Source organism: Crassostrea angulata, chromosome 7 (genome assembly GCF_025612915.1).
Source record: "Crassostrea angulata isolate pt1a10 chromosome 7, ASM2561291v2, whole genome shotgun sequence".
Classification (NCBI taxonomy): Eukaryota; Metazoa; Mollusca; class Bivalvia; order Ostreida; family Ostreidae; genus Magallana; species Magallana angulata.
In genome coordinates, this window is record NC_069117.1 from 1,106,740 (window position 1) to 1,130,336 (window position 23,597).

The following is a 23,597-nucleotide window of genomic DNA, read 5'->3' on the forward strand; positions in this document are numbered from 1 at the left end:
TGAGTGAAGAGCCCTCCTTGATCAGATAAATATTGCTTTGATGTTGGTATCACGATTCGATATATTGAACAGGAAAAGTTTTCAATAACACTGCACTAAGGTACCGTTATACTGGTTAAATCGGTACCAATACCTTCCTGTGTACATAGTTTTATGCGTTGTATGAAGTCAGGGGATCGTTGAACAGGATGTGGCGGGGCGAGGCCCGGACTGTGGAGTGTTTAACGGCGGGCGGTCTTTGATGCAAGGACACTTTACACAACATGTCAACAACTCGCTCCACAAGGCGACTTTTCCTGTTAGCTGGGTGCTGTCAAGAACATGTTTACTCTCTTCTTGAACGACAAGCAAAACAATGTAACCGAATTCCGCGGCTTTTAAAATGTTAAGGATACACATTTCAAATTTTATCTAACATGCAAATTTTTTGGAGGGGGGGGGGGGGGTTATCGAGAATACCGCATTGAAGGGGGGGGGGGGGGGGGTAATTCTCGAGAATACCCGGTTTATGCCTATCTGGTGATCAACTGCCTAAGACCCGTTGGTCATAGTTATGCCCCACCCCCCAAGTACTCACCCTATTGTTAACCCTAAGTAGACCCCACTCCGGCGTAGATTGTGTTGGCATGCAGACAGAGATTTCTCTGTAACAGCTGTTAATGCTTAGGTCAGGGGCACAGTCTGCCACGAAGAAAATGTAACTGGCATGATGATGATGGATCTGTTCATAACTCGGGCAACACAATTCTTGTGCTCATTTTAACACTTCTTAGTCTGTTTCTTTGACTAAAATTATTTTTTAAAAGACGGATAAAACAAGAGGGATTCTGTTAGGAATTGAATTGGAAAGATAAGCTAGGTATAAGGTTGTCTTACGGTGGGGGATAGAACTAGAGTTTTATATTACTACACAAAAATGTCCCACTGTATGTGTATTTATTCTAATTATATTTTATCATTTTTGTTGCATTTCATGCCCTATGAGCCCTAATTTGGAAAAATAAAATTCAAAACAAATATAGGTCATGGATGATACAGAAGGGACATAATAGATCACAATGCCCGCAATCACACTACACTCCTTGTAATGTGCAAGAAACCGCCGTTGTTTAACCTGCCATGCATGGTGGTTAATTAGACCTAAAAACACCTATTGTCTCAAACTTTGTAAAACCCGGCTGTCATTAGCAAACACCCACTGACACAAGACATTTGTAAATTATAATCAAGGAAAAACAATAGTTCCTTATAACGCACCTTTTCAACTCGTTGACAATAGACTTATGGGAATTTTGAAATTGACATCAATTAGCATGTCCGTTAATATTTTGTTTTTAAAGGACAGCGCCTTAGTCACCGCGACATTGAATCACCGTGAGTCAGCCAGCAGTCTGGTCTTGTCTTTTCCTACTGCCGTGATAACATCATGTAAAGATTCTCCCAATTTTATTCATTCATTAAAATATAACTGAGGGGAGATCAATGAATGCGAAATCAGGTTCCATAAATAGCTATAGCTCTATTCATACCTATTCTCTTTTGAGAAGTGGACAGGCATAGCCTACATCCACTTCTCTTCGCAAGCCCTCATATTTTGATTCTGGAAAACGTGTAAATGTCGGAACCAAAGACGGTTTACGCTTCGACCGCTGTTTCGACTCCAGTTTCCCTCAATTTTCGTACCAAACCTATTATTTCTACATTTGAAACAATAATGCATCCATATATCACATACAAATCAACACTAACCCGCTGTCAAATCATGTTCTCAACTTCTTCATTCCGGGTTTAAATTATGTGATCGCTCGCTATAGGAGGTTTAAAAAATAGAAAAATTAGAGTCGGAAAAAACGGAAAATATTGTTCTGATTGAAGACATTAGATAAAAGGTGTTTTTATTTTAATTTAAATAGGTATAAAGAATGGTTTTACATTCTAAGACAAATAGACGAAATTCATACGATTAAATAAATAATTATGTCACATAAAACAATAAAAACCCTTCATTTTAATCTTTCTTGTATGCTATATTAATCAAAATTCGTTTAAATGTTTAAAAACAGTTGTAGAGCAAATTTGTCACCATCAGAGATGCTTAAAAAGGGAAGAAATATCACTTTGTATTTTTGTGACTCAGTATTGGTTTGTACATTGTAAGATAAGTTGATCAAGTAACGTTTTTGACATTATTGTCTTTATTAGGTTTCCAATTTTATCCGAAACACAAACATTTAATCTGCTCTGACCTAGATAAACAATGTGATACACAAAATTTAAACCCGGGATGTAGAAGTTGAGAAAATGATTTGACAGCGGGTTAGTGATGATTTTTTTGTGATATATGGATGCATTTATGTTTAAAATGTAGAAATAATAGGTCTGTTACGAAAATTCAGTGAAACTGGAGTCGAAATATGGCTCCAAGTGTAAACCGTCTTTGGTTCCGACATTTACACGTTTTCCAGAATCAAAATATGAGGGCTTGCGAAGAGAAGTGGATGTAGGCTTTGCCTGTCCACTTCTCAAAAGAGAATATATTCATACCCACCATGCGTAGGGGTTTCTTTGTTAAAGAGTACATCGGCTACCTGTGATTGGGTAAAAAAGACGTAACGGGAAACACTGCGGGTGATAGCGGGTAGGACTAAAGAACGTAGGCGGCTATAATTAACCTGAAAAACTCTATGAATGACCATATGACAAAAACAACAAATAATAAAAGAGGATTTATCAAAAAAAATATTTTATTAACAATGGAGATATCACGTCAAACGTGTATTGCACAAATAAATAAAAATATACAACAATAATATCACAGCATCAGCTTCCTGTCTCTGGGGTCAAACACACAAGGACTGGCCTAGTCCGTTGACCTTCACACGGTCATCTAAGGTCACAGGGCCATGCACCGTTTTGTTTGTTTACACTGACCAGTGCATCTCGTCTATGGCGATGGCCCCATTACTGTCACTCAGACTCACTGTATCAGCATAAAGGCGGCCAGAAGAAAGAGGACAATTAATTGCTTCACGGCAGTTCGTAAACATGTTTACTGAAAGTCTGCACATGCTTCATAAACAAGACCCGGATATCCCGAGTCTGATAGGTCACATGAGGTCAGCTTTCTTCCTCCTCAGCCAAAGTCGGCATCAGCGGCATTCGTGGGATCACGGGGGAAACCGAGGGTGAGGGATGCCCGTGGGTGGGTGACCCCTGGGAGACGCTAGGTCTGAGGACATCGGCCCAGTCGGCCGCCTCTGTGGGACCAGGAGCCTGGAACGTGTAACTCGTGCCCTCCACGTTGTCAGGGACCATCAGAAACTCGCTGTCACTTGCCTCCGATCTCAACACTGTCGAGTTTTTCAGATTCACAAAGATGCCTTTATTGGCGAATTTACCGTCTCTGTTCACTATTGCGTAATGTTCAAAACAGCTCTGATAGACGCGCACGTGGACTGGAATCCTCACACACTTTCCCTGGTGGGACTGGATCAGAAATAAATTCCCTGATTTAACTTCGAGTCCATCGTCCTTTCGTTTAATGGGAACACCCTGACATACACACGCCTGCTTCATTCCTAATATCATTTTCATTATGAAGAGCTCTATTGATATTCCCTCTATTTTGTTCGCCTGCTCAGAAGTATATTACTAACGTATTTTGTTCGCGTTGAGCTTATATAGCCTGCTAAAGCAGGCGACCTCTGACTCACGGTGACCTATGACACATGTGTGAACAGACTTTCTCGACCAATCAGAACACAGCTCGCGCCGATAATCTACTCAGATTAGACATAGTTTTCTCCACGCGTGATTGTTATGTTTACATGTTGTCACTCACTTAGGGTGCGTAATTAAAGACCATGGCTTGAGTTAATCCGTAGATGAGTACCGTTAATCTAGTTGTTTGCTGAGGAGCTGTCATTGCTGTCAACTGTTTTCACTAATCCCCGCACGCGCTCTGACCCGCCGTTTTCCCATACTATACATTGTACCGTGAAGTACATGTACTCACTGACACGAGTGTTTACATCTGAGAAAAATGTATTGAATTTAGAGCGGTTTAGCTGAAGATCGGCGACAGAGTAACAACCACTTGTGAACAAGCACCTTATATACTATACTTGGACATTTTCTCGTTGTTATCAAATTCCTGACATTTCTGTTCAGTGTCAACTTCTCCCGAAATAGTACAGCTTCCAGTCAGTGGCTGGAATCATGACGGTACAGGGAAATATGATAGATATCTAGATGTCACCAAATGATACCCGCTCCATAGATCTGGTCAACGGCAATAAATGGAACAATATTGAATGAGTGTATGTACACGTCAGTGTTTGTTTTACGGGGGGCGCCTGAAGCGGCCGGCGGGGGGGGGGGGGGGGGCTGGGGCGCCTTGAGACCCCCAGTAAGTTAAGGGCAAAGTCCTGGTGCGGGCCCAAGGAACAAACCACCGGAGACACCTGGGTTTTGAGGTGTTTAAGGCACTTTATTGAGCTACCCCAGTTAGACTTGACATATAAGAATGATAAATAACAACAAAAGTTGATTTTACAATCTTTTTCTATAGTTCATATATAAATATTTTAAAATTTTATCACAAAAGGGGGTCCAGACTCCGGACCTCCTCTAAATCTACCAATCTGCCAGTAGAAAGAGAAATAGTGGTATTGGCCTAACGGGGTTTCGAACTATGACCCCCATGGGTGATCTACCACCGAGACTCCTTGTACGGTCCCCATTTGCTATCCTTCTGCACCTATAGGCCGGTATTTATCAGCATGGTCCATCGTTGCAATATTTTTTTGTATGAGGCTGTTACATTTTTTATACTTCATATCTACAATATAATACTTAAGTTAAAGTTTGTATATTCTTTGATTTGAGGCTATCGGATTCTCATGCTGATATCCATGCACGTAAAACCCTAGTGGATTCCTGGCCTGGTATCTACAGTCTATCATGGTACATGTATCAATTGTTTCGTCTAGGATTTGTATTTGTGGATACATGTATCGTCTTACTACCATCTACATGTACATGACAAGAGTTGTGCATGTAAGCAACACTCATTCAACAAGACATAAATCTGCATCATGGCCGACTTCTTTCTTTTAATATGTACTTCAAATTTGAATTATATTTGAAAACACTTTTGAAGTGTACTTTTTTCCCCAAAGAACTTGGGCAGTCGACACAATACAAACTTTTAGATCTGGCTTATCTACCACGAACTATCTCCGTGAGATGTCGGTACACACACGGTATACTGTATACAGAGCGTCAGATTTCGGTACAGGCGACCTACATTTATCGGTGTGTGATATGGCGGGGAAGTGAATTCGGTCACGCTGATGATAACTCTTGTTACATATGCATGTAAACTCGGGATCTGGATCCGCCCGGACCCGCTCATCTGTTTTCCTGGACCTGCTCATGTGTTTCATCTGTTTTCCCCGAGGCCGCTAGCATTGATGGTTAACCATAACTTAGGAAGCAGACTTCAGCCGACCCCATTCCTTAGATCGCTCCGGTGCCAAAATATGACACACGGATTTATATAACTATTTATACAAATAAATACAAGCCGTGAATTATTGCTGTTCCTTGGTTTAAAATACTTGTCTACCGTTGATCGCTGCGTCATAAACTGCGATTTTATTTCAGTGAAAGTATTTTAAAGGTGTGGAAAATGATGTTTGCTCTGGCGCGTAAAGCTATAGTTTTTACAAAGGCTTTGATTAAAGAAAATAATGTACACATTATCTTTAGAATGCACTAGGATATCCTATCATTAAACTGAGCACGAATTGATGACTCTCGTGTCTGGCTGACTGTACTACAGACACCGGCCACCTATTACTACTCTCTCTGCTTTCAAAACTCATTTTGTACAATATCGAATTTCTTTACGTCCTTAAAAATCATAATTTGATATTCATCTTTTTTAGTAAATATTGCACATTTTCATTATTTTAATGAGTGTGATATGTAGACATATTAAAAAGAGAATAGCGACATGGTTTATAATGTACAAATCCTCTGTATATAGGTCCATTACTAGTGAAAATAAACCTCATTTATGTACTGTATCTCTGTAGAATGCACTATATTACATGGATCTGGGTGACGCACTTACGCATGTTGTTGGGTTGGTAGTCTGTGAAGTGTTTGTTCAGTCTCGGCTCTATCTCAGTCTTTTATACCTCGACATTTTTAACTCCTATCCCCGCGGTGTGAATTCTCGGTGTTATCTCAGACGTTACGAGAGATTGACAATGGATGGCGAGAAGTACACTACGCCCAGAGATACCAGAGATCGTCTGGAGCAATCAGATGAGGGCGGTGCTTCACTGGTCGGGGATTCCCATGGTGCGTCAGACAGTGCGTCAGTTCACCGCCCCGATCTCGATATCACTAGATGACTGACCAGATATCTGACCAGATATCGACCAACCTCACCGTCATAACATTCCCATCCCCCGTCTTTCCTCATTTACCCTCCATCAGTCTTAGCGAGCTTGGGGGTGGCTGTTGCTAATAAATCAATTACGTGCACAGAGTTTACTCTGTCTGTCTTTGTATATTGTGTACAAATAATTTGAAAGTATATATAAAGGTGTAAATGTCCACCAGTCTAATTCATTATGCACAGACGCCCTTGGTCAGTAATTCTAGCTGTAACTGTGAGGTAAATGAATATATAGTACACGTTCGATGTACCTTGTGCTACTTCGAGTTATCTTCTCTTTACTGTAATAATTCAACATTGAAATATCGGTTCTTTCAAAAGAATGCAAAATATTTCAAAATTACTTAATTCAAGTTTACAAACTTTATTTATGTGCTTCCTATTAAATCCATAAAAAGAATACAAAAGTTTTAAATTTGCTTAAAAGTTTGAAGTAAAGAAATTATCTTCTTAAAGAACCACAATTTAATATTGAGGTAAATTTATAAGAAGTTGGAGTTACCGTTCCTGCGATAGTCATCACGTTGAGGTGATTACTAACTTGAGTTCTACGGAACTTGAGGACATGATGACGTGGGGTAGATGATCACTGATTAGTTCCCCGGGGGCAGGTTTTAACGACGACCTGTCCTCATGTCTGACTACAACACACTTTTTAAAAGAAATATTATAAAGTTATATTGTTTCAATCGTAATACTTCTTTTCAAGTTAAGTTTCGTGAAAATCGTACATGTAGTCGAGTTCAGAATATATAACTCACTTTAAAATATCTTTTGTCGGGTTTCGTAGCGCATGTTGATGATGTAGATCATTTGGAGAGTAAAACGTTACTACAGCAGGATATCGATAAAATTACATAGATGTTTAATGGAATCAACAAGCATACAAAAAGAGTTTAATTAGGAGGAGTGAATGGTCGTGACAGTTTTAGACTTATCAATCTCCTAAAGAAAAAGAGCTCTGTAAAATTAATATATTCACTGTAAATCTTAAATAAATTATTTTTGTTATTTAAGGAATGAATTCAATATTTATTTGTTTTATACGATATAAAGTGGGTTGGGGCAGTTTACGCTTTATTAACCGCTTCGCCGTTTATAAAAAAGCGTAAACTGTTACAAACCATTTTATAAAAGAAGAAACCATCTCCAGCCTTTTGATGTTGTTCTGGTGGTGAATTGGTCGGACACCTTATCCTCAGACTGAGAAAACATGCATTTGATTTATATCTACAATATGATTTACAGTGTAATTATGACGGATGCATTAATTATGACTCAACGGAATACATTTATACATTAACATCGACCCCCCGCTGTCCCACGGAAGACCATGTTAGCACTTTATTTTGTGTCTGGTTTTCAATTGTGTATGTCTGATGTTGCGCACGTATTGTAGAGTAACGAAGATACACCTGTACCTGTACCTGCATTAATTTATTCAACCATCAGCTTTACCAATTTTCTTTAAAGTGACGTATGTCTCTGTAAAAGGATGCTTGAGTTGAGCATAAATATCATAATTATATGTATATAAATCCCAATTGCCTCCAAACTTTAATTGCTAACTTATAAAGCAAAATTTACGAAATGTTCTGTTTTCAACCCTAATGGTGTCTAAAATAAATGAAATCGATTTAATTTGAAGAAATGACTGTTTAGAGTTGCTACTTCTTATTAACTATCGCGTATGTCGTCTTGTAAACTATCACCGCTTGAATTTATTATAAACGTACTACTAGTACCTGTATCTATCTGGTAATTGTCGTTGTTCTTTGTATATTTTGTTCAGTGATGGATAAATCAGACCCCAACCCCCAACTCTTTCCATTAATTCTATAATGAAACCACCATAATCATACGTACCCAACGAAGTCTAGATAAGAGAGATTGATCTCAGAGAGAGAGAGAGAGAGAGAGAGAGAGAGAGAGAGAGAGAGAGAGAGAGAGACTAAACAACAACTGGACATCAACAGACGCTGGGTCTAAGTGTTCCTAGATAAATGATAGAATCGCTGCTGGGGTTACGTTTGCTGTAAATTAATACATTGTTATTGTAATTTCCCCGATATGACGCACTTCACACCAATCGCGTCCATTTGTCAGCTACAAACGCTGTACCGACACCGTGTAACTGACCACAAACTAACAACACCAACCTCACGGTAACATACTGTTGCTTCTGTGAAAAAAAATACCCACTGTTTGGTCAACATGTTTGTTTGGTCTCGAATTTTATAAAAATAATACATGTTTACTGCATGTACAATAAAGCTTTCGAGCTATAAAGAACAAACAAGCCTCCGAGTTTTCCTAAAATCTGGTACCAAAAGCGCATATAAACAAAAATAATTCTAGACCTACTGAGGGTATGGCTTTTTAAAAAAAAGATTATTGCCGAGCTGCAAGGTACTGTGTAATCGCTGCAATCGTATTAAATATAGACACGTTTTCTATTCAAATTTGTTGTGATGTTACCGATATAATTGTTTACATCATAACAGAAATAAACACATTTCACTGCCCACTCTTCTTTTTGGTTTTACTGCCAAGTTCCAAACAATCATTATTGTTCTCTTTTCTTGTAACTTATCGCGTTGTTTCCGGCACTTCTTACTATTTTACACGGAGAGTAAAAGGAGTCAAACTGCTTTAAGCGTATTGTTTCAAGATCGAAGATAGAATCAGGGTTAGGGCTAAAGTACAATCAAATCTTCATTGGATGTTCTACACATGGAAACCAGAATCAGTTGAAAATAAAACCGACTTGGTTTTACGATCTTCCAATTAATTGAACTTTCACCCTGATTAAATTCCGTTATAATCTATGGAGTATAGCCGTGTGCTTTGTTACCCTCTTGACCTCATCTATGAAGAAGGTCATGCCGTAGTTTTTTTTACGAGATGCCGTGTTTTTAAGGTAGGCAAAATAATTACCTATGCCAGCGGATGGGAAAGCGGAAAACAATATATAAATTGGTGATTAAATGTAAGTGAAGTCTGAAAACCCACTGACATACGTATATGTACCTGTGACAAACAGAAGTTTTCGATTTCGTAGTGCTTATTACAACGGCATTAATCCACACATTAAGCATCGTAGAACACCTGTTGAAGGATTGGTTCGTCCAGTTCATGCCTAGACCCTACCACAGGTAAGGTGACCCGGTCACTTCCGGTTGTCCCATATTTAAATCACCACGCCCCCACGTCTATTTCATTCATAAAATTAAATCGGCGACCTGTTGAGATTTTTAAAAGGTGTTTCGGGACTGGTTACCTGGTCTAGGTAAATAAGAACCACAGCACTGACGTCGGTGACATCAATGTTTGAATTGTTTATGTAAATGATCAGAGAAGACATGACCGCCTTCTTTACAGTTATGAAAAAAGTTTATCATATTGGAGGAAAACAATTATGTTATTGTTGAATATGAACATTACAATTTATCTTCCTTAAAACGTGGTTAAAAGTAATAAGGAGTATGAAAAACATTTCCTTATTATTGAAAGAGAGGATAGCTTGATTATAGCTAAATTATCGGAAATCAAGTATTTTAAATTTAATGTAATTTGATTTATCTTCCCAGCATTGGGTATAGTTTGCAATATCTTATTTGTAACAAGAAAGGCGGGGTGTATACCCACAATCATCTAGGTTATGTTTTCACTTGACAAGAAATGTATAGTCATGTACTTATGAATACCTAGTCATATATATATAGTCATATACCGTAACCGGGAGGGGGGGGGGGGGGTATTTACACACATTTTCCTTGTTATGATTTTTCACAGCATGGCAATAGCTCGTCTACGTCAGACAACACTTAAGGCAGTTCCTTAGTCCCCTTAGTACTTACAACAGTCAGTACTGATAAGAACGATGCAGCTGTACTCGGTGCTCCTGGAACCCCCGATAACAAAACGCACTTTCCCAGTCTGTCAAGTTCTGTACCGAATCTTAGGCACTTGATGGGCTGTGGAGATAATCTTGTTCGATGCGTGGTGCTCGGTTAACCACAGATCTATTACAGCGATTAATTAGTTGATGTAAGTAAAACCGTTAACAAAGCGCAAGGATTCACATTTTGTGAAGATTACTTAGGTCTATTGTGTTAGAGACACCAGTGACAGAAACCACAAGTTCTTTTGTCTCATCCTTCTCTCAAACTGTATAGGATCGATTAGTGATTATTTCCTCTAAAACAACTGAATGTCCCGGTGATATTGATAGGTTTATCAAGGTAGGGATTACCACCTTGATTTAACTTCCAACAGCCTGAACAGGACATTTCCATGTTTTTTTTTCCCTCGGGAGTAAACACACTTCTATGATATGTTTATGTATATACTTGAATACAGAACAAGTGGTGTGATTCGGTCCCCGATACATATAAGCTACAGCCACCAGGAAAAGATCGTGTCCCGTGAATGTCGATCTTTTCCGCAGTTAAATTCAGTTTTATTTTTTATTTCATGTGTATGTATAATCGTCTATGAATATTCATATCTCAAATTAATGATTCGATCCGTCCCCGTACTGTCATAGTAACCGTGGCTCTTTTATCCGGGACGTTATTTTTTTTTTTAATTTGAACTGTTATTGGAATATGTCAAATGTTTAATGGACCGTTTTCATATCTGAGGGTTGTAGGGAAAATATGAACAGTAACTGAAGGTTGTAAATTTGTTTTACTTTCTCTTTATTATCTTTCTGTAAGCATTATTTTCATGGTCCCGACATTAAAAATTTCACAATGATAAATATTTCGGGTATTAACTACATGAAAAAAACACAGCTTTTGCATTCTTCAATGATGCATTAAGCTAAAATGAACACAATTAAATAGAATGTTGGTTTCAAATTTTTTTTAAGTAAATGAAGGGAATAAATGATATTTTATTCCGAAGAAAAAAAAAGGATTCAAATTCACTTTTACAAAGAAGTACGCTATTATACATGTATGTTCCGGTATTCAGAAATAATTTTGAAATGTTTTTCTGTGTTTCGCACTATTTTATTGTAAGTTTGGTCGCAATCTACTTTTTTGTTTAATCTTTTCCGTCATAAGGATATTATTCAAGGTTTATGAATGATGTTTATTTTGTTTTAACAATAATAAGTTGTAGTTTGTTGTTTGCAATTTAGGTTTGATCAATACTAGTAAACTTTTCCTGTTTGTTTCATACTAGTTCCAAATTATTTTGTTTTTTATTTCCCCAAGCCAAAAGGTTCATCAAATGCAATGAATACATAATATATATACAATATGAGAAATAATATGTAGCAATACACATACTAAATGCATCAAAGTATTATATATCTTTTCTATTACAAATTAACAAATTTCTGAGTGCTTCTGCTCTCGGTAAATATTTTCCAAAATTGACTTAATTCGGTGGTATTTTCAGTTAAATATAATTGTAACAGTTTATACATCCTTGGTTTTTACCAATAGTAATTTTGTTGTACAGTTTCTTATATTCATGCTATAGTGAACAATAAAAAAAATAAATGATACTCATTTTCAACATCCAAATGATAAAAAATACATGTATAATCTTTGCTCTTTAGGTAACTGAGTAAATCTTTTATTCTCTATCATCAATGAATGCGCACTCAAACTGTATCTTGAATACACGTGACTGATATTAGTTTTTTAATAAGACTGTAGACACAACTTGTTTGTTACAAAAATCTATACAAATCGCATTTTGATGATATATAAAAAATACATTACAATCTTGTTGAAAACTGTTTGTAACTGTTTGTAACATTTTGATAATACCAGACTTCACCAAACTCCAAAGAAAATATTTTTTTTTACATTAAATAGCATGTTGTTCTTTACACAGAGATATTTTTAAGCCCTTTCCAACATATGTTGACAAAAATTTTAATTATACTATTCTCAGATGCCAATTATTTTTTCTTTGAGTACATAGTGGCAAGCTTAAACATCCTTATTTATTATACACCATAAATAATGAAGTAGTTTTTCTTACTTTTAACATAATTTAATTCCAATATTCCAAATGTATTTTTTAAAAAGCACCACCCTTGTGAAATTCCCATATTTCCCATACTTTACTTGCATACCTCAATACACTACCAACATATTTATCAAATAATGGTAAACGAGTAACATGATTAAAGTATAAAGAAAAAAGTAGAGGAAACAATGTCTCACCCTGAAGGACTCCTTGTTCTACATTGAAAAATTCACTGAACTGATTTATAATATTTTTGATATTTTACACAACTCTTACCGTTCTTATACAAGAAAAGTATACCCTGCAACAGTCAAACACCATCCGATTGTCCACAAACAACAATATAGTTTTTTGTTATTCAGAAGATTCTTCTTAATGATACGTTGAAATGAAAAATAGCGTCTTCTGTTCCCACACCTTGGCTAAATCCAAACTGTGGCTCAGTTAGAACAGAATTTTTTTTCAGACCATTTCATCAATCTATTGTTCAGTATAGTTGTATATATTTTTAACACGCAACTCATGAGAGTGATTCCTCTATAATTATCTGTATCGTCTAGAAACCCTTTTTAAATACTGGTACAATGACACCTTTATACCATGTGGGAGGAAAAATACCTGTATCAAAAATTACATTTAATATTCTTGTTAAAAGTTGAGTTAAATCATCACACATGTGTTTAAAATACTAGTATTCGTTAACCAAATTATCTTTTCGATGTGATTTTCTACATTTTAAACCATTGATGATATCCACAACCTCTTTTACAGATGTAGGATCATTTAGTCCATAAAATACAGCATCCACCTCTGTATTTAAACAATCAATGCATATATTGCATGTATAAATGTCTATTCACAATTGACACACATCACGTGTTATGTTTCAGAATATTTTTATTTAAAAGCTTTAAATGTTACTGAATTGTAGAAATGTTGAGGTATCAATAACAAAACGGGCAAGCCTCATGGAATGATCGCGTTATCAAGACTATGTCTGCCAAGCGCCCTCGTTCTTTGCTGGTTCTTTCACCTCACCTAAGGACATCAGATTATTTTTCTTTTAAATCAATAAGGGTTGAATATATGAAGTCTTTACAGTGATATTTTTTAGCACCCACACACTTTGCATGATCAACACATTCATTGCGCGGGGTACATTTTATACAATACAAGGAAGGAACGAAAAAAAACCCCTTTCATATTTCTCACTTCAGTCATATAACGAAGGAAACTGTGAATGCTCTTCCCTGGATAGATACCAGGAGCATGCGCGAGGCATTTCGTACAAGATATGCTTAATTATAATTTGAATATGATGCAAATAAGAAACAAAAATGTTTTTAATGTTGAGAGCAAATAAGACTGCACAATTCAAATGTCAATTTTAAGTTGAATAAAATAATGACGATATACAGGTCCCTGTTAATTATCAATCAACAACTTAACGCCGTTTCCATAGTTATTAAAATGAGATAATCACAATTCAGCAATTATTTAAGTGTAAATTTTATATCTGATAGTAAGAGTAAAAGAGGCAGCCATCTGGCTCGATCACAAAAAATCCACTGTCGCGATGCTGCTTATTCCCATCTGATGGAAAACAACAAATGATTTACAAAACAAAATCTGTTTATTAAAACAACATATCACAGCCAGATATCCGTACGTATACTACGTACACTATGTACAATAAATATATATTATGCAAAAGTCAATAGATGAAAAACTGACGGATGAACTGTTTATTGCACTTTGCCTTAAGGAACAATCCAAGGAACAATCAGCCTTGGGTTATTTAGCCCGGGACTCTGACCTCGGTCACTGTACGGTCCCTCGGCCCTCTGCCCTGGTCACTCACCGGTATCTACTCTATTCCTCCTCTATTGACTCCTGTAAAACCGGCATCAATTTCGCCCTCGGAATCACGGGGGACAGAGAGGGCGATCTCTGACCCTGGGGCACACTGGACTGTAAACAGTCTAACCAGTCTGTGACGTCACTGCTCTGTCGGGCCTGGAACACGAGCGACACCCCGTCCATGTGTCTGCTGGTCAGGATGATATCACAACTGTCCTTGTCACCGCGCTGTACGGTGGAGTGTTTTAAGTTCACAAACATATTCTTTGTGGAGATTTTGTGTCCTGTCTGAACCACGGCGTAATGTTCAAAGTTGTTCCTGTACACTTTCACTGACACCGGAATGCGAGCCTGTTTCTTCCCGCTTTTTTGAAGCAGAATTAATATTCCTGATTTCACAACCGATGTTTTGTTACAACACATGTTTTCGGTAGTTTCCTGCAGACGTACATCAGGCCCCGTAAAATACATTGCCGTGTATCGTACGATGGTAGTGTCTGATTTGTTTTGATCAAATGTTTACAAAACTTACCTTGATAAAGGTTTAGAAGTATGACGTAAAAACCTGAACCAATCAGCGAAGAGCAGACTGGTCTATGGGAAACGTTATCTTTCTGACGGGTTCTAAGAAGCATCCCCAAAGATGACCAGATAACTAAACTAAGTTTTACGGCTTAAGATGAGATTATGAGATAAGTTATATGGTGGGTGTTTAAAAAAAACTTTATTGTATCTAATTCCCTGGAAATGTTTTGTACCCGACCTTTCCCTATAAGAATATGCACGTAATGTATAAACGTAAGCATATTCAAATGACATGAATTTAAATATTTGAAGTAAATTAACATGTTAATAATTTTACACAGAGTAATGAATTTATGCAAAATAAAATAACACATTTTTTTAATGCAATACAATCATAAATCTAAAATAACGTTTACCAAACATCGTACATGATTATAATGAAATATATCCAGGAAACCACGTTATTAATAAAATGTCATGAAAAAACTAATTTAAAGTTTCTTGGTTTGAAAAATGATCTGTTAAAAAACTAGTAAAATAAACAAAAATATAAGTAACAAATTTGGATTCATTTTTATCAAAAAACAAATGCAAATAATTCTGAGGTTCGCTGCATTAGCTTTATGTTTGTTTAATTTGTTATTAAAGATCTGCACCGGGATCTGTTTGATTTCATTTGGATAGGCATGAAATCCGTTTTGTCATTTTGAAATCTTTCGATTTATCTCGCATTTTGCCTTTTATATTTAGTTTCCTTTTTTAAAGTTATATTATTTTGTATATTTTTTCTCCATTATTTGAATAATTCTTTTTTCATATTCTTTTAAAAAAAACCCTAAATGATTCTCTTAGACATGACAAAGAAGATACTAATCTAAACTTATATTTGCAATCAGAACATTTTTTTTCTCAGAAAAAAAAAAACCAAAAAACAAACTATATGAATTAATAAAACGACACCCACCTACCTTTTGAACAATAGAATCACATTTCAGAATTAAAATGAAAAAAATCAAGTGACATGTTGTTACTTCATAATTTTAATCTTATCCAACAGCAAAGCCCAACGGGTTAGTGGGTTGGCTTTTATCTGTAAACAAATATCATGCTCAAAATTTGTCAGGTTTCCTGAATTCAACAATCAACAAAAGATGCTGTCAACAGAGTATTTGAAAACAATAGAACTAGCCCCATCAATCTGTCATCTACAGCGACAAAGAGTGGAAGACCGATTTAGGTATAAAAAAGAAAGATAACTTCGCAAAGAAATATAGGTTTGCAAGGAAATGTCATTGTGAGTTAAATCTCTTGATTTGCGCTACTAGCTTTGAAACCTTCTCCGAAAAAAAATACTTTGGACTTTCTTTTGTTAACCACATTTGCGTAAAATACCTAGGTTTGTGGATAGAGGAAGCAAAAGCTGTATCTAGATATAGTTTTCTTAATTATATTTGATTACAAAGGAATAAGGAATGATTAAATATAGAAAAAGAGAGAAACCCGAGCCCAAATATTTCAAGAATGCCAAAAAAATTAATAAATAAAAATGAAAAAAAAAATTGAAAAAAAAATCAACGGAGCCTACATACAGGTACCTACCAAACTAAAAATAAAAAGTCCCTCTCCATTTCGAAAAAATCAAACTCAAAAACACAAGAAAGAACTACAAAGGAGAGCAAAAACAAGAAGTTAAGGGTCAAAATCATTCACCAGAAATAACACCTTTGGCCATGTTTACGAAAATATCTTAAGTTCAATCATAAAACCTAACTTATGACCACTCTAAGACATATCTTAAGATGTAAACCGAAACTATCTTAGACTTGTCCTAAATTAAGATATCTCAGATTGACCAAATTTACTTTTAAACAATAAAATAACAACAAAATATAGTGTGAAAAAGTATTAATTTTTTTTGTATTGTGAATGTATTTCATAAACATACTTGAATTTTACGCAAATACAATTTCAAAGATTTCTGATGTGTTATTTGAGTCACCAATGACGATTACTGTATACAGCGAAATATTACCCCGTTTTATTTTTTTTCGTGGATATAGTAAAAATCACAGTTTCAAGGATACGTAAATTCGTGGCCAATGATCATATCAATACAAAATGTTAATAGAAATAACACTTCAATGAACATTTAATTTCGTGAATCAACTTATAAACAAAATCCACGAAAATTGGTATTCAACGAATATCGATGAAACCACAGTATACCTATATATAACTATCCTAAATGTGTTAATAATGCCCTTTCAGTATCATATTTTGTTACAATAACAGCAAATAATGACACTTAATACACAGGTTCGGATATAAAAAGCGTGACACTTTGTCCGTTACTTTTGAGTTTTTTACAACGGTCTTTTTGATACATGTATAATTTACTTTAACAAATCGGATCCAATATATAGATACTAAACTAGTAAACTGAATATACAAGTTGCTGTCCTTTAAAAAAGGACTGCAATACGTGGACCATTTGCATGTGTTTCCAACGAAAACATGACAGCCTTAAGATTATCACAGATTCCACCGCCTCTAGCCCCCTGCTTTTAACCACTAAATTTGTACGTTGTATTATGTACACTGTATATGTATAGTTGACATTTAATCTCAGAATTTAAAGGGTTCATACTTCTAAAATAATTATGATCTATATTAATGAAGATTGCATGTATAGTATCAGGCATTCGGCGAATTCTACTATTTGCGCACACATAACGATTCGCACTACTTTGTTAACTATGCAGTGACAGCTTTGTGTAAATCATTTTCATGTTTTGATTCATTTTTCTTGAGATTTAAACTTTTATACAGTGACATAATTATTCAATCATCTATTATAGCGAGCGCAGCGAGGCGGCGCGAAGCGCCGCTCGCGTAGCGAGCTCCATAGACAACGTGTACGAACGGAGGAAATTCGAGTTGAAATCTGCACATTGTTCAAAGAAAATTTTGTGGACCCGCGTGAAAACGTTCTACTATCCCAGTGATCCTTTGCGGTGCATAGCAACATAGTGGAACAGGAAGCGTTTCTAAGGAAAATTCTTACCTCTAAATTGCATACATCTATTTTATTTAACAATACAAAATCCTTTAAAAACACGAAAGTAAACAACACATATGCTTACGTAAAAAAAAGGTGTACCTATCTGAACTTTTGTTGACATATGACGTCATTTCCTTTCCCGAATTTATCCGAACATTTAAGAAAACTGTCGAGAAAGAAAGTTAAGTATGACGTCACAGTGATCTCGCGCTACCTTTTAGAGGTGGATCAAGCATCTTTACAAGATGTACATGTAGGAAGTTGGCCTTCTCAGTATCAGTGTTAATGGCGACTCTTTATGCTGATTAGTTTTGTTTTGATTTTTGTTTTTGGTTAGTAAATACACATGCAAGTTCCACGCTCAATTTACTGTATATTGATCCAATCATATATGCAAACGTTAGGTAACGTTAGGTGACAAAAATTTATCTAAAGAGAAAATTCTAATTATTATCAGATTACGTGCAGCCACGTCATTTTGTAATAAATGAATAAAACAAAATTGAGAACAAATAAACTGTTAGAATATCTACAGGGTTTTTTAATAGTTGCATATGTGGTAAAATCTTTAAATAATATTGGATATCACACACTAAAAAAGCGGGAGAGCAAATGTCTACAACGCGGTATATATAGCATACAAAAAATCAAAAAAATTAAAAACAAAATTGATGTTACAGAGGAAAATATTTAAAAAACAAATAACAACATGGAACAAAATGAGAAATAACACAAACGCGCAATTTATTGTATACTGATTTAATTAATGATCATTAATAAAAAGCAAAGGAATGCTAAATTAAACATTATTGTATTTACATAAAAAAAAAACAAACTTAAACGGCTTTGTATTTTGCACCAAAATATTTTGATAAGTCTGTTTAACATTTTATTAATGCTCAGTGATACATGTAGTTTGTGTGAGTGTATTAGACTAAGGTGGGAATAAATGTTTGATAACTTCGGGTTTCTAGCTTGCGGTGGTTAAAGTTTTTGGAGACAAAGCCAAAGTTTTTGGTTGGGCAAGTCCACACGTTGCATTGAACAATGATGAGAGATGTGTATATAGTCCCTTCTGCGCTCGCCCCAACGGTCACACCGTAAAACATATTATACAGTCACATGATTATTCAATCATACTTAAATGCTTGAATAATTTTCATCGGGAAGTACTCTAGCCTCGCCTTCTATAAAAGTAAAGTTCAGCCACATGTGTATTCGGAAAACTACAAAACATTGCAAATTATGCTATTTGATGCATGTTGTAGTTTCGGCATAACATTACCTTATTTCATAATACTGACAGTTTATATCACATGCCGATCATTTCTTTTCAAGGAATACTTTGTTTCTGTAATGTTTACCGACAGCTTTACAATTACAGCGCCTTTGAACTTATGGCATAGAATCCCGATCCCGATTCAGATAAACCTGTGCTAGCCTGGTTCCCTGAGCTACCCATTACGCACAGGAACCAGGCTAGCTCATGCGCAGACTGAATTTTCCCCATAGCATCCGGTTTAACCTCGCTTATATATTTTCTGCGTGGACCTCAGGGTCCACGCAATAAGGCACTAAAAATGATTAATGACACGAACAATAGATATTGTCAAATTTTCGGGATAACCAGTTTCTTCTTCAGGACGAAAGAAATAAATTACATTGGTAAAAACAAAGAAAACTAGATGCTGTCATTAGACAGTAATACCCGCACCAAGTGTTTGCCCCTAAATAACACTGTTTTGTACCAGTTTAAATAAAAATGAAGGCCACATGCAAACTCCGGTAATACATTTAAAAATTATAATTTTCATAACTGAAGGATGAGATCCCTCTCATATGGTAATACACATGAGCAGCACTTTATGTGCAATTTGGGTTGAACTGTTTGCAGTGAATTTTCAGTTAATCAATAATCTTAATATTTCATGTCATAGAAAGTATAACGGTCTATATAATTATTACAAACAAAATTAAAAATTAAATTATGCCCCCTCCCCGTGGCGGTTGCCGGTTTTAGATTTGCTTCTGTGTGCATACATATGTACATCATCGTGTGCACAGATTTAGAGAAAGGGTGGGAGTGAGGGGTCCAGACCCCCCCCCCCCCCCTGAAAATTTATTTATATCAATTGTAAAATTACCAAAAATACACCTTGGACCCCAATGCTCTTACAGACATGTAAACGCTCTAACCCACTGCGCTTCAATGTTAGGTTACATTATTTGGGGGGTAGATATTTAATTAATATTTAATATACTCTATTGTTTATCTCAATAGAAAGTATACATCACAATATGCAGGTGTCCTGCACCACCTTAAAGCTGTTATTTACCTAATAAAATGGTGCAAGTGAATTTGAAGAATAGGTCATAAAAATACATGCATGTTACAAATAACTGATCTTTGTCTGAAGTTACGTACACAACACAGGTCTGCATGTCTCATTAGCGGGTACTAGTTTTACCCAGCTCTTCGATTAGATGGGTTCGCATGTATACATACATGTCTGTGTTTTCCATATGCAGAAAAGGATTAGTTAAGATCAGCTAAAAGAATTCATTATTGTGTTTTAATTGGATTATCATTATGATGCTGACCAATATAGGTAAGCATAATACATGTAGTAGCAGTAGCACAATATAATGAGATGCCAGCATACATAAGTTCTACTTTCACATTCTAAATGTGATCTCCCTTTGACAGCATACTGTATCATCATCTTTTAATATTTAAATAAGCTTATCATCGTTACCTATCCTATCGCATTTGTAAAGTTTCTGTCATTTTAGTTGCAAAAGTTATTTTTTTCATTTGTCAGACTTGCACTATTGAGTTGACCCCATCTTGACCCTGTATAAACAATTTCTTATTAAATTTGCGTATTACATGTAAGTAAGTGTACTAGACACTTAATTATCATTTTTATATGAGTTATAATAGGAAGGAAGGAGTATTTCTTTCTTAATGTATTATAATGCATCAAATACAATGTAGGTAATGACCTTATAGGACTAGCTGTTCTGACCCCACGAAACAGGAAAATACAAAATATCTTCTAATGTCATTATGATGCATCAAATGGTGTAAAGTACATTAATGACCCCCAGGTGTTGTCTTTAACTCGCTTTGCCCGAGTAAGTGGATAGGAGAGTTGATTAAAATCAACTCCCAATAAAGTATTTAATCTTATTCATATGTTACATCATATGTAGTGTTTGATCCATGTGGGTAATTCCTAGCCTAATGATGTCACTGCTTTGTTTATATTTTGTTTATAAATCTTAAAAATTGAATTAAGCAATTTCAAAATATTAATGTGCATCAGGAGAGAAAAAGCAATCAAGAAATGATTTAAAATTTGCTACTGCAAACATGTAAGAATATATTAAGAAGACTGAATCTTAACAACCAGATTAGATGGGGGGGGGGGGGGGGGTGAATGTGGAGTATAAACATTTATAATTTGAATCATTTATTGTTATTAATTTTAACTTGTCAATGAATACTAGTTATTGATCCCAAGGTAGAAATATGACCTCTGATCAAATCTCAATAGATCATTTGTCAATTATGGAAGGTGTAATGTAATTTTTTTTTTAGAATAACATTTTACCAGTTTATAAAAGTTTTTAGACACCCAAATTATATTTTGATTTAATAGATCATTCGACAATTAAGGGGGGGGGGCTGGTTTATATTTGAGCTTGTTTGGGGGTGGGGGTTGCAAGTCATATATTTGACAATTTTTTAAATGTAATTTAAAATAAGACTAAGCCATACTATACAGTCATGAACATGAATAGTATAGAACGAAACACAAACTAATACATGTATATATACATAGGAAGTATTACAAAACATAGATGATTGATCTATATCTGGGTTCTTAAATTGAATCACATATCATGTACATATTATATTATTGTTTCTTTGTTCAAGGCATTTCAGATGGTATGTAGGTCATGATCCCAAGTGCTCTTCCTGAAATTATCAAATATCATAAAAACTATTGAGATCCCCACCTTAATCCAAAGATATTATTCCTCCTTAGGTCTTGGCGCATCAGATCATTATGGCATGTAGGTCATGACACTAACGGGTGTCAAAAGGGTGTGGGGTCTAACATTGAACCTTGTAGGAAGAATCGTAGACTCTATTTTGAATGGTAACTTGAAAACGGACAAAGATAATAATATAGGGTTTTCAGAATCATATATTGACTGTTACTGGCAATATATAGGGTTTATTAGATCTGACCCCTGGGGTCATCCCACCCCCCCCCCCAGGATTTTGAAATTACCATATATCTCAGTTAAACCATATATTCATGTTTCTGATGTCAAGGAGCATCAAATGTTATGTAGGTCATGGGCCCTGTGGGTGGTCCTGACCCCCTCAAACAGCAAGTCCCTTAATATCTTCAAAACAGTTGAGATCCCCACCCTTAAACCATATATATTCTTGTTCCTTGTGTCAAGGGGCATCAAACGGTATGTAGGTCATGGGCCCCGGGGGTGGTCATGACCCCCCTTGAACAGGAAGTACACGAATATCTCGAAAACGATTGAGATCACCACCCCTTAACCATATATAATCTTGATCCTTAAAGGGCATCAAAAGATATGTAGGTAATGGGCTTCAGGGTTAAATTTAATTTTTCAAAACCGTAATCACATCTGCATTGACCTATGGAACAGTTCCGATCATATCCCAAGATATGATGTGTCTATCAATTAAATCATAAGAGGAGTTCTGGGATCTATGGGTTTTTTTTTTAGTGATAAACGTCAATTTTCTGCTACTATTTGACTCCCAGGATGAAATTTAAATTTTTAAAACCTTATTGCACATCTATAGGACAGCCCCAATTATATCCCAAGAGATGACGTAGCTACCCCAAAAGTTGTAAGAGGAGTTCTGGGAACCATACTTTTTTGCAAAAAAAAACGTCATTTTTTGTTGCCCACTGATCCCCTTAATAAAAAAAAATTCTGGAACCTGATCACACTTCAATATGACACCCCCACTCATATTCTAGAAGATCATTTGGCTACTGCAAAAAGAAAATGACGTTTTTGAAACCAGTTTTTTAGTTAAAAAAAAAGTCATTTTTTAGCAATTAATTGATCCCCAGGACAAAATTGAAAATTCCGAAACCTTATTGCGCATCTATAGGATATCCTAAAACATATTCCAAGAGATGATTTGTCTACTGTTGAAAATGTAGGAGGAGTTCGAGGAAGAAGGTTTTTTGTGAAAAAAACGTCATTTTTTACCAATTATTTGACCCCCAGGACTACCAGAGAATTTTTGAAACCTTTTTACAAAACAACATGACACCCCAAATCAAACTCTAAGAGTTCAGATTGCTGGTTTATAAGATGTAAGAGCAGTTTGAGAAAGTAAAACGTGACAGACGGACGGACGGACGGACGGACGGAACAGAGTAACAACAATATACCCGAACTTTCTTTAGAAAGTGCGGGTATAATAAAATCACTACAATTAAAACTACTAAAGAAACTATATACTCGCGAGAACAAGGTGCAACAAAGGGAATTAACCACTACTATACTTGCAGTAGAATGATCTTGACAAGAAAAGATCATTTTCGTTAAGATGACTTTAAATGAGGTTTGTCAGATGGCAAATTAACTACAACAGATTGGTTTATTAAGAGA

The 23,597-nt window shown here is 35.7% G+C and overlaps 1 protein-coding gene and 1 non-coding gene across 2 annotated transcripts; one reads left to right on the forward strand and one right to left on the reverse strand.

Moving 5' to 3' along the window:
• Positions 1-2,732: 2,732 nt before the first annotated feature.
• On the reverse strand, positions 2,733-3,665 carry LOC128155199 (uncharacterized). Its single transcript, XM_052816796.1, has one exon. The coding sequence runs from the start codon at positions 3,592-3,594 to the stop codon at positions 3,118-3,120; it is 477 nt and encodes a 158-aa protein (XP_052672756.1). The 5' UTR covers positions 3,595-3,665; the 3' UTR covers positions 2,733-3,117.
• Positions 3,666-6,988: 3,323 nt separating this feature from the next.
• LOC128157561 (U8 small nucleolar RNA) lies at positions 6,989-7,114 on the forward strand. Its single transcript, XR_008239834.1, has one exon. It is a non-coding gene; the product is annotated as a U8 small nucleolar RNA (small nucleolar RNA).
• Positions 7,115-23,597: the final 16,483 nt, after the last annotated feature.